Raw genomic sequence first — 12,945 nt, forward strand, 5'->3', positions numbered from 1 at the left:
TTTAAATTTATTGAGACTTGTTTGATGGCAGTTGTTAGGTATGCAGTTCTATAAATTTAATTAGCTTAAGTTGGTAAATAGTGTTGCTACATGACCACCACCTGTAAATATTCTTAGCACTGAGTCTTTATTGAGTGGCCTTGGTAGACAACATTTCAAGTGTGTTGTCATAGCTGATTGCTGGAAGAATTAGTGCATCTGTGTGACTGCATTGGGAGAGAACTTTTGGAAGCTTGTGTCTGAAGTCTTCTGGACTTCACTCTCTTGTGTCTCTTTCCTTTGCTGATTTTGCTTTATTTCTTTTCACTGTAATGAATTGTTTTCCAAAGAAACAACTTTTGGTTTAACTGATTTTCTCTATTGATATTTCTGTTTTCAATTTTATTGATTTCTTCTCTGCAAATTAAAAATATATTGCTTTTCTCCTGCTTACTTTGGACTTAGTTTGCTCTTCTTTATCTCCTAAAGTTGAATCTTAGATGGTTAATTTTAGATTCTTTTTTCCTAATGCATGGATTACATTTTATCAGTTTCCCTGTAAGCACTGCTTCTGCTGCATCTCAGAAATTTTGATAATTTGCCTTTTTATTTTCCGTTAGTTTAAAATTTCTCTTGAGACCTTTTTTTTTGACCTATGTTTTATTTAGAACTGTGTTGTTTAATCTCCAAATATTTTGGGATTTTTGTCTAGCGATTTCTATGTTATTAACTTCTAAATTTAATTCTATTGTAGTCTAAGAGCATACTTTATATGATTTGTTTTTAATTTGTTAAGGGATGTTTTATGGCCCCAAATGTGGTATGTCATGATTATTTCGTGTGAGCTGGAAAAGTGTATTCTGCTGTTGTTGGATGAAATATTCTATAAATGTCAATTAGATTTAATTGATGGGGCTGTTCAGTTAACTATATACTTACCAATTTTCTGCCTGCTGTATTTGTCAGTTAATGATAGAGGGGTGTTGCATATTCAGCTATAGTAGTGGTTTCATCTGTTTCTCCTTATAGTTCTTTCAGCTTCTACTTCACATATTTTAACACTTTATTGTTAGGTGCATACACATTAAGGATTGTTACATCTTCTTGGAGAATTGACCCCTTTATCATTATATAATGTCCATTGTTTTCCCTGATAATATACCTTGCTCTCAAGTATGCTTTGTCTAAAATTAATATAGCTATTCTGGCTTTATTTTTACTGGTGTTAGAATGGTTTATCTTTCTCTGTTCCTTTACTTTTAATCTCTCTGTTCTTTGTATTTAAAGTAGGTTTCATGTAGATAATATATAGTTTGGTCTTGTTTTCCTGGTCTCTCTCTGACCGTCTCTGTCTTTTAATTACTGTATTTAGACCAGTCGCTTTTAAAGTGATTATTGATATGGTTGGCTTAATATGTACTATATTTGTAACTGTTTTATTCATTTCCTTTCCTTCTTTCCTTTCTTCTTCCTTCCTCCCTTTTTCTCCTCCCTCCCTCCCTCCCTCCCTCCCTCCCTCCCTCCCTCCCTCCCTTCCTTCCTTCCTTCCTTCCTTCCTTCCTTCCTTCCTTCCTTCCTTCCTTCCTTCCTTCCTCTTCTACTCTTTTTCTGCCTTCTCTGGTTTTAACTGAGCATATTATATGACTTAATTTTCTCTTCTTTCTTAGCATGTAAATATCTCCTTTTTAAGTTGCCTTATGGTTGCCTTTTAGTTTGCAATATACAGTTACAACTAATTCAAGTCTACTTTCAAATAACTCTGTACCACTTCATGGGTAGCATAGGAACCTTATAATAGAGTAGTCCCAATTCCTCCCTCCTGTCTTTTATAACACTGCTGTTAATTGCACTTTTTTCCATAAATTATAATCATCCAATAATCTATTGATATTATTATCTCAAAATACTATTTGTCAGGTAACTTAAGAATTAAAAAAATAAGAAAATGAAATATTTTGTTTTATTTTTATTTATTCATGCTATCACATTCTTCTTTATGTAGATCAGAGTTTCTGACCTATTTCATTTTCCTTCTTTTTAAAGAACTTTTTCAAATTTTTATTATTATTCTATTACAGTTGTCCCAATTTTTCCCCCTTTGCCCTCCTCTGCCCAGCCCAACCCCCCACTCCCACAGTCAATCCCCACACCATTGTCCATGTCCAGGGGTCATTCATACATTTTCTTTGACTAGTTCCTTCCCCTTCATTCCACCATTATCTCTCTTCTGCCCTCCCCTCTAGCTGCTATAAGTCTGTTTCATGTTTCCATGCCTCTGTTTCTATATTGCTCATTAGTTTATTTTGTTCATTAGACTCCCCTTATAGGTGAGATCATATGGTATTTGTCTTTCACCAACTGACTTATTTCACTTAGTATAATATTCTCCAGTTCCATCCATGCTATTGTAAAAGGAAGGAGTTCCTTCTTTCTGCTGCATAGTATTCCATTGTGTAAATGTACCACAGTTTTTTGATCCACTCATTTACTGATAGGCACTTAGGCTGTTTCCAGCACTTGGCTGTTGTAAATAGCACTGCTATGAACCTAGGAGTGATTCAGGATTCTTAGGGTATATTCCCAGCAATGGAATAGCTGGGTCAAAAGGCAGTTCTGTGTTTAATTTTTTGAGGAAATTCCATGCTATTTTCCACAGTGGCTGCACCAGTCTGTATTCCCACCAACAATACACTAGGGTCCCCTTTTCTCCACATTTTTGCCAGCACTTGTTGTTTGTTGATTAATGATGGCCATTCTGACAAGTGTGAGGTGGTATATCATTGTGGTTTTAATTTATATCTCTCTGATGGCTAGTGATGTTAAGCATCTTTTCATATGTCTATTGGCCATGTGTATGTACTCTTTGGACAAGCATCTATTTAGGTCCTTGGCCCATTTTTAAAATTAGATAGTTTGTCTTCCTGGTGTTGAGTCATATGAGTTCTTTATATATTTTGGAGATTTAACCCTTGTCTGATACATCATTGGCAAGTATGTTCTCCCATATGGTTAGTGGTCGGTTCCCTTTTCATTTTGATGATGGTTGCTTTAGCTGTGCAGAAGCTTTGTAATTTGATGTAATCCCATTTGTTTATTTTTTTTCCTTTATTTCCTTTGCCTTAAGAGATATATCAGCAACAATATTGCTATGTGGGATATCTCAAATTTTACTGCTTATGTTTTCATCTAGAAGGCAGGTCTACAAGAGATTCCTTCAATTTTTGTTTGTCTGAAAAGTTTATATTTCTTCTTTACTTTTGAAGGATAATTTAGGCTGGTAGGCTTTTTCTTTGAATACTTTAAGTATTTTACTACAGTATCTTCTTCCTTGCATGGTTTCTGAAGATAAGTTTGGTGTCATCCTTATCTTGTTTCTCTGTAGGTGAGGTTTACCCTGCACCTGCTTATTGGCATCTTTCAAGATTTTCTTTTTGTCTTGAAAATGACAAAGTTTTTGCTGTTTGAAAATGATGTCCCTAGGTGTAGATATTTTTATAGTCATGTGCTTGGTGATTTCTGAATTTTTGGATCTGTGATTTGGAGTCTGTCATATTCTGGAAAAATTTCATTCATTATTATGCCAAATATTTCTTCTGTTTTCCCATCACACATTATACCTTTTGTAACATGGTATCCCCTTATGGTATTCCCATTACACATGTTACATCTTTTGTAATTGTCACAAAGTTCTTGAATGTTCTGTTTCCTTTTTTCCCCATTTTTCATTCTTTGCTTTTCAGTTGGGCAGTTCCTATTGGCCTATTTTTAGTTTCATTGATTATATCCTCAGCTGTGTTCAGTCAGTTCATGAGCCAGCCAAGGTATTCTTTATTTCTTTTACAGTGTTTTTGGTTCCTAGCATCTCCTTTTGATTCTTTGTTAGAATATCCATCTTTTTGCTTATATTATTCATTTGTTCTTACCTGTTCTTTACTTTTTCCATTAGTGCCATTGGCATATTAATCACAGTTGTTTTAAATTCCCAATCTGATCATTCTAGCCACACCTTCCATCTGCCATCTTGCTTTAAAACACAATAGATAAGAACACATATTGCAGAAATAGACTGCCTGTGTTTGACTTCTGGCTCTGCTTATCAGCTGCAATAATCTTTGACAGGGTACCTAAAGTCTCTATATACTACCTTGGTCTCCTCATTTGTGAACTGGGAATACTCATAAAATCATTTTCATTGAGTTATTAGGAAAATCAACACATGAAAGGAGAGTTAACACATGAAAAGCACTTAGAATAATTTCTGGAACAAAGTAAGCATTCTCTGTATGTTACCTGATGATGATGATGATGATGATGATAATGGTATGATGATAATAAGGATACAGCCATTGGTAAACCATGCTAGCACATTCCCATCTTGAGGGCCTTTGCCCTTGTCCCTTCTATCTGTGATGTTGTCTACACAACTCACTTCCTTTCTTCAGTTTGAATATGTCACTGGAGCAGTGAGACCTTCTCTGAGCCTTATACCTGAAAACATAGCCTTGCCCCTGATGCCTTCCCCTTCCCCTGCTTTATTATCTTTCCATGGGAGGTATGACTATCTGACATATTATATATTTACTTTTTTATGCTTTCCAGTCTCCTTCAACTTAAATATAGGCTGTATAAGGACAGGGTCTATCTTTAATATTTTAAAAATTAAAATGGTTTTAGGGCAGTTTTCTCTATATATACAAAAGTAAGTACTGTGCAGCTTCTTCAACTTATGTTTTCCAAGAATACTTAATGGCATTGGGATATATTTATATAGCACTATCACCCCTGTGTGAAAGATGCCATAGATGATACAAAAGACTAAAAGGGATTCTGTGACCAGAGCAGGATCCATTAGTGTAGGGATGGCCTGCAGTCTAAACCCAGGTCTGTCTGAGATCTTAGCCCTCTTCCCTAAGCCACAAGTAAGGTTTTTTGACTTTCTCTTTCAGTATGAATACTTCAATGCTGTGCTGATAAATGAAAGGGACAAAGATGGGAATTTTTTGGAGCTGGGGAAGGAATTCATCTTAGCCCCAAATGACCATTTCAATAATTTGCCTGTGAACATCAGTCTGAGTGACGTCCAGGTACCAACAAACATGTACAACAAAGGTAAGACTCACTCTCCTGCTTTGTTCAGAGGAGGGCATGTGGGGGTAGGGATGGCTGGTTTGGGATATTATGTTATTTTGAAAAATACAGTTATAATCAGGGTATGTCAGTATGAGCCGGGTAGGTGGAGTGCGTGCCCATTCTGCCTGGAGACTCTGGCTTGCTATTTCCCCAGGATGTTTGCATGAAGCTCTCTGACATGTAGTCCAGAGGTTGGCAAGCTTTTTTTCTATAAAGGGCCAGATAGTAAATATCTCAGGGCTTATGGGCCATACAGCCAATCTTGCAACCACTCGGCTCTGCTGTTCTGACACAAAAGCAGCCATAGACAATATGTAAGTCAGCAGATATGGCTGTGTTCCAATAAAACTTTTTATTTACAAAAACAGATGGCCAGATTTGACCTGTGGGAGGTCATTTACTGCCCCTTGGTGTAGTCTCTCTTCTTCCTCTATTCCTTGTATTAGAATGTTCAGGAACTCCTGGGGTTGTGATAGAATCAGTTGTGGTCTTTCTTAGAGTACAAAGCAGCAGGGACCTTGACGGGGCTCCCTGTTTTCAGGCTTATGACACTCAGATCCAGTTTTCACATAGATTCTAGAGTTATTTTCCCAAAATTCTCATTTGCCCATTTGAATTGGGATTATAATGGCCATGGAATGGGCTCTAACATCAGATGGACTCTTGTTAGACTTGGGATTTCACCTCTTAATGGTTGTGACCTTGGGTGTACCACCTCCTCTCTTGAGGCCTTGGTTTCCTCATCTATAGGGTGTAGATAATAATTGTGTCTACATCATGGGGTGGCTGTGAGGACAAAACAGAAGATGTGAGTAAAGAGTTGAAGGTAACGATGTTAGCCTTGTCATCATCACCATAACTGAATAGGATTTTCCTCTACGTTGTTTCAACTGGGAGGTTCCTGAACAAAGAGCCAGTCCCCCCATCCCCCACAGAAAACAACTGAGGAAGCAGTGGCATCTTCGCTTCCAAGTAAAATTCTGCCCTATTGCCTAGCATTGGGGTTTCAAAAATATCAGGGGCCAGCTTCCATCACCTACCCAGATCCAGTACCATGTACAAGAGTTCAGTGGTCAAGAGAAGGGCTCTGGCTTTGAATCCTGCTCTTTCCCTTGCTGGCTCTTAAGCAAGTCACTTTGCCCCCTCAGCCTCAGCTTTTTTAGGGAATAAGGATACCACCTCCCTTAGAGGGTTATTGTGAGGATATAAAATCATATGTGTGTGGCCTGAGCACAACAGTTATTCACAGAAAGTGCTCAGTCATCTTAGCTGTCATTGTTATTATTGGGATACAACATGAATATAAATTGTATTTCTAAATTTTTCTAGGTCACTGTTTAAAGAGATTGGTTAGTGATTAAAGAAACTTGTACTTACTGTCTCTGAATCATTCTTCTCCTGCCTGTTCTTTAGGACTGGATACCTAATATCTTCCTTTCCTTGTGTACCTGTTAGCCATCCTTAATACTCAGTGGAGGCAGTACCTCATTCATGAATTGTTCTGATGGTTTGGGGGGACCTCCTGGTGGATCAGACACAGTCCCATCCCTGAGGGGTTCATACTTTACTTGGGGAATAAATAGGTACCATTAGTCCTGGTCACCTTTATGGAAAGCCAGGGATTGTAGAAATGCAAAGAAGGGTACCTGGTCACTTGCTCTTGTGGTAGCCACACGTTTGTCTTTTCCTTTCTCCCTCGTGGAGAAAGCGATATCAGTCTGAACCATTCCTACTGGCCTCTGGACTAGGCTATATCCTGTGACCTAATCTTCACCTTGGGCTCTTCCTTCAAGGGCAGATTCCTGAGAACCTGAGCCTTAGAGGGCTGAGCTCAGCTCGGTTGGGTGGCGTTTTGTCCTCCAGGGTGGTCTTGTCAGGGGATGAAGGAAACCCCCTTGTGAGCACTGTGGCTGGAAGAAAGCCATCCTCTCAGCCTTAAATATACACTCAACTGAAGATGAAAAATTAACAGGATTTTACAGAGCAATTTCAGATATAAAACAATTCAGAATGATCTTTTAAAATATGACGGCTGCTTCAAGGTTGCTCGAGCCATTAGCACCACTATAGAGAGATTTAATTACACATTGAGCTTCAAAGGCATAATTGTACTTTTCGATGGCAGCAACACGTAAGCAACCAGCACTGTCATTGGTCACACAGGCTACAGATTTGTGGCTGTGAGGCTCATGAGGCAGAATCCTAAAAGAAGGTCAGATCCCTTTGAGCGTGGAGATAGGTAATGATATTTAAAGTCATTCTGAGCAGCCCTTGTGGGGCCTGCCTACCACCCATACCCAGACTCAGTGGTCCCTGAGCCAGGCTGTGGGGTCAGTCAGGCTCTGTATCTTGTCTGGTCTCTGTGAGGCAGTGAACATCTCCCAGGGGAGCGGGCTCCAGGAAAATTCCTGTTTCTATTCTACCTAATTCAAACCAGCTCCAAACAGTCTTTTTTCTTTTCAAGCTGCAGAAGTGTATTTTATGTTTAGAGGACCCTCCAGCTCAGATCTAGTTATCGATGGCATGTACTCAAAACACACACTCAGAGCTTGGTCACTGGCTGTGATATTCATGGGTTAGGAACCTTACTCCCAAGAAAGGAAACCAATCAAGGGTCATGTCCTCCTGGCAGCTTGGATCCCCGTGGGTACATGGCAGAATGGTTTGATACTTGTTTAGGAGCTGCTGTGAGCTGTGCTCTTGGGCAAAAATTCTAGTCACAGATGAAGCTGGCTGGGAAGACCTACCTGTTTTCTGCAATCTGCTGAAAATCCTTGGCTGGGACTTGCAACCAGGTTGTCCGGCCAGGTCAGCACTTACCTCTGTGCCTGAGATGCCCTGCTCCTCAAGAGACTTCAAGTTCAGGATTGGTGACATGTGGGCAAGCTGTCCTACTGCCCATAAGAATTCAAAGAGACCTATTCCTGGAGATTTTGGGGATGTGCCTTAGAATCCTCATTCAGCAGCTTCTTCATGAAACCTCTTCAACAGATATTTGAGGAGGGGATGCTCTGTGGGTCTTCTCTGAATACTAGCTGCTGATGCTTTTGGAGTAAAGCATGTGGCTTTTTTGAGAACTGTTGATGGTCTGACAGTGGATTCAGATAAAACTTAACTCATTTTTAAGTACTTTCTAGGATGAACTGATATAAAATGTATACTCACTCATATGTATGCACATATATATATATACATTATACCTACACATGATGCATATGTGTCTGTGTTTGTGTGTGTACTTGTACATGTGTGTATATGAAAGAACATTGCTCTATTCAAAACCTACCCCATTTATTCGCACTTGTCTCCTCTGTACACCCAGGTGAGCCCCCATGCTGTTCACTGAGTATGCCTTTCTCTTTCCTCCATTATGTCTCACCTCTCTCCATTTCTGTTATCCTTGCTTTCCCCTTTCCTGTTTATACAAATACTTGTTTTTAAAAACCAGCTCAATATCACCTTTTTTCTTTAAAGATTTCATTTATTTATTTTTAGGCAGAGGGGAAGGTGAGGGAGAAAGAGAGGGATAGAAACATGAGTGTGTGGTTGCCTTTTGTGCTTCCCACACTGGGGTACCTGACCTGCAACCCAGGCATGTACCCTGACTAGGAATCGAACCAGCGACCCTCTGCTTCACAGTCTGGTGGCTCAATCCACTGAGCCACACCAGCCAGGGCCAATATAACCTTTTTAATGCCTTGGTCTTTTGTCATGTGAGTGACTGCTTTATTCCTTTGTTTTAGCATTGCTTTGCCTTAGAAGTACATTGCATATATTCTTTTTTCCTTCTCTACTTGGAGCTCTCCCAGGGCAGAGACCCTACTGATCCCTTTGCCCCCAGCACCATGCTCTTTACATGACTGGTTTTCTACAGATGTGGGATGTGGTGGGGGGGCACCAATGTCTGTGCTTCCTGGACTACTAGAAGTCAACCAGGCTGTAGTGTTTTCATGGTGCTTGTGAGCAGCAGAAACATACCCCAGCTGATTTAAATGGAAAATAAATATTTTGAAAGGACTTTGGATGTCTTGCAGACTCTCCAAGAAAGCTAGATAGTAAGGCTTGGAAAAGGGTGGGGGTGGCCAGGGACCAGAGCCACATCCAGAGCCAGCCTGGTGAGGGCCTTGCCCTTTTGTCTTGCCCCACCAACACATCTGTGACTGCATAAAATGTCTGTACCTCATTTTCCTTATCCATAATTGGAGATGATAATCCCAGGGACCTGCCTCAGGGGTCCTTGGTGAGAATGAAACACTTAGAAGCATGCTTGGTGCATATGAGCTTGGGCAAGTTTCTCTTCCCCTCCAATCCTCAGCATCCTTAGCTGTGAACGGAGACAATAACACTACTGACCTCATAGGATTACTATGAACATTTCGAGAATAATCCTTGTGTGGGTTGGGGTGCAATGGCAGCCTGCTGGCATTGGTTCTTATCACCTGCTGAAGAGAAATAAGACCCATGTCACAGAGTTGCAGTTCTATAGCACAGGTAAGGCATGTAGACTCTCAGAGAGCCTGGGCCTCAACAAACACCAACACATTATGCTGTCGTGATGACCACATTTGTTTTTTTGAGTCTCATAAGCAGTTATAGAAGAACCCGAACCCTAAAGCAGTAACAACAGGGGGCAGGTTTTCCTGTGGGGAGCAGCAGGATTAGAATGCAGCATTTCCATTAAATATGTCTCTCTCAAGACCGCATGCAGCCCAGGGCCGCTGGTCTGTGAACCTCTTTTCTCAAGGGCATCCATAAAGGAAAAAGCAGTACTTCATTTCCCGTGTATTTTTACTTTAACGTGCCTGATACCTAAGAAGTGCAGGTAATACAGGGCTTAGACTATTACCCTCTGCTTATATCTTCTCACACAGCTTCTGGAGAACACAAATGGGCAGTGCTGTGGTTCTCTGTTGTTTTGGATTTTTTGGCTACTAATCTGAGGGTTCCCCCCTTTTTCCTTGTCCCATTTTGCTCCCACCTTCCTTCTCCTCATCACTGTGCAGTAACCATGATGGTGCAGAGATGGAGAAAAGTGGAATAAAAAAAAAGTGATAGCTTAGCATAATGCTTTCAAGTTGCATCCATGCTGTTGCAAAGGGTAGGAGCTCCTTCTTTCTTTCTGCTGCATAGAATTCCATTGTGTAAATGTACCATAGATTTTTGATCCATTCATTTACTGATGACCATATGATCTCACCTTTAACAGGAACCTAAAGAACAAAACAAAGAAACAAGCAAAATATAACCAAAGACACTGAAATAGAGAACAGTCTGACAGTGTTCAGAGAGGAGAGGAGAGGGAATTTCAGGGGAATTTCAAGGTAACAGGGGAAAGGTTTACAGGAACAAGTATAAAGGACACATGGATAAAAACTAGGGGTGGGTGGAAATGGGAGGGAGGTGGGAAGGGCTGCATAGGTGGGTTGGGATGGGAGTAAAAGGTAAAACATTGTAGTGCAAAAACAATTAAAATAAAAAAAAGTGATAGCTTAAAAATGTGCCCATGGATACCATTAAAAAGAAAAGATTCTATTAATTTGCCTGGATGTGCGAGGGGGAGAAAAAGAAGTCTGTAGCATGTGAATATTTTAGGCCCAGGCAGTAAAGAGGTAGATAGTAGCTTTCTTAACAGCAGTTTTAGGTAGAATAGAAGAAAACACAAGTTTGAGAAGTAAATTGGTTTAATCTTTTGTGTTATTTTACAACTTTGCCCTCATTTTATTCCCTCTGCAGCCCCATGAGGAAGGTCAGACAGTGTTCTCACCTCTTTTTTCAGACAAAGAAAGTAAAGGCCAGGGAGGCCAAATGACTTACTCCAGGTCACCCAGGTAGGAAGGTCTGTGCCTAGGTGGACCTCAATTTTCTGATGACAAATCCAACTTACTGTGCTGTCTGTCTGGGCATGAGCTCCCATAAAATAGGAACCCAGCCCCCCAAGATCCCCTGGTGTCTGGGACTCAGTTACTTTCAGATATGCTTAGGGTATGGAAATTTTTACACAGGTTGAGACCTCCAGGCCTTAGGTTCTAGCACTCTGGGTGCATCACCAGCCTTCTTTCAGAAGCTTTAACTTTCCTGGGCACTGCTAGGGAGTGGACACAAGGGCCCACTCTAGTGAGACATCAGACCCATCTCCAGAGTCTTGTCTCTCTTGCTGCCCTCTGGCCCTCTCTCATTTTCACACCATGTTGCCCAGCCCAATAACTTCATTGAGTTGGGATTCCCATACTAGCTGGGGAGAGTTTCTGACTTATGTAGCTCACATATGTCAACCCTGCAAACATCCTGGAAGCAAGAACTACAAAGCCTCTGAGTATCTGCATGGGACAGAAAAGGGGAAATAGCAAAGAAAACAAACAAAAGATTGTCTCAGTAAAATATTACCTCAACCTTTCATTCCTTTGTTCTTCCTTCACTCATTCATCAAATGTTGACTGTGCCATGCTCTAGAGATATGTCCATGGCTAAGACAGACATGGGCCCTGCTCCCTGAGTAGTAGGGGAAGACAGGTGCTGAACAAGTTATGATCCATGTGACAGGTGTTGCAGATGGCAGAGTGTGGTGCCAAGGGGCATGAACAGTGGCCCGAGCTGGTCTTTAAAGAAAGGCCTCCCTGGGAGAAGATAGAAAGAAGTTAGTCAGGAGAGGTTAGTAGTAAAATGTGTTCAACAGAAGGACTAAACCATGAGCAGTTGTCAAAGTAGGAGAGTGTGGGGCAGGGACTCTGAGGGCGAGGAAGTGTGGCATCTGGGAGGGTGTGAAGCGGGCTGGGTGGGCTGATCCCCAGTTGCAGCAGGAGGAGCAGCCACTCCTCTGTAAGAGTAAGGAAGGTACCTATGGGGCCTAGGAGGGCTGTCCAGGCAGTGGGTAAGAGGCTGTGAGAGCCATCAGAAGATCATGGAAACACTGGGGCCAAGTACAGTGTGATTGGCAGTTTTTCTAAGAACAAGGCTATGCTGGAACACTGGTCCCTCCTTCACTGAAGGCAGGGCAGAAGAAGGGAGCCAGTATAAAGAAAACCCAGGGGAGGGAGATGGTATATGGCCCATCTGCTGGGTAATGTGAGAGCTCTTGGGCCTGGGCCCCAGACAGCAACCTCCACTGAGAACATGAGCTCCATGAGGGCAGGGACCTTATCTGTTTTGTCTTCTGATGACTTCTTAGCCCCATAGTAGGGTGCTCAATAAATACTTATTGCAAGATGGGTGAGTGAAAGAAGAGTACAATTAAAAAAAACACTTCTACTTTGTTTAGACATATATAAAGAAAAGGCACCTGAAATAACTCTCAATCTCGATTCCCCTTCTCCACCAGTAATGGAGGGCACAGGGAATTGTGGCCTTCTCAGCAGAGGGGTAGAGGAGATGTGAACTGCAGGACACGGCCTCGGCCACCCCTTTATCTTCTAGACTTCCCCAGCGGGGCTCCTCGTCAGGCAAGACTGGGCTGTGTGTGGAGGCCGACCGAGCTCCTAAAAATGAAAACAGATCTGGGAAGAGGGACACCCATCACCACGGTGGCAGAGCCCAAGGAATTAGTCTGTCTATTATAGTCTGATAGGTTCTTCTAAAAGGCCTGGAAAGCATAGAGGTCTGGGGAGGGGCTCAGGCCCAGGTGTGGGAACAGAGTTTGTGTGCTGCCCTCAGCATGGGCAGGGTAGCTCTGTTTGGATTTGTCAGATGTCTCAGTCTATTTTTCAAACGTTGGGTTCGATAAAATGCAAAATGCATTTTGCCAAGCACTTTTCCCCTTAATTACATATGTATATTTTAAGAGAAATTTAATCCATATGTTTTTGATTCATTTACACAGAAATTACTAAAATGTTTTCCGAG

The 12,945-nt window shown here is 41.3% G+C and overlaps 1 protein-coding gene across 3 annotated transcripts in view; it reads left to right on the forward strand.

The window, feature by feature from the left end:
• CACNA2D3 (calcium voltage-gated channel auxiliary subunit alpha2delta 3) overlaps positions 1-12,945 on the forward strand; it is an 857,676-nt gene that overhangs the window by 321,630 nt on the left and 523,101 nt on the right. For all 3 annotated transcript variants that reach the window (XM_045832366.1, XM_045832367.1, XM_045832368.1), the window contains exon 5: positions 4,926-5,088. In XM_045832366.1, coding sequence (XP_045688322.1) covers positions 4,926-5,088 — 163 coding nt within the window. The remainder of the gene's footprint in view (positions 1-4,925; positions 5,089-12,945) is intronic.

This window comes from Phyllostomus hastatus, unplaced genomic scaffold (genome assembly GCF_019186645.2).
Source record: "Phyllostomus hastatus isolate PE091 unplaced genomic scaffold, TTU_PhHast_1.1 phas_contig_16, whole genome shotgun sequence".
Taxonomy (NCBI): domain Eukaryota; kingdom Metazoa; phylum Chordata; class Mammalia; order Chiroptera; family Phyllostomidae; genus Phyllostomus; species Phyllostomus hastatus.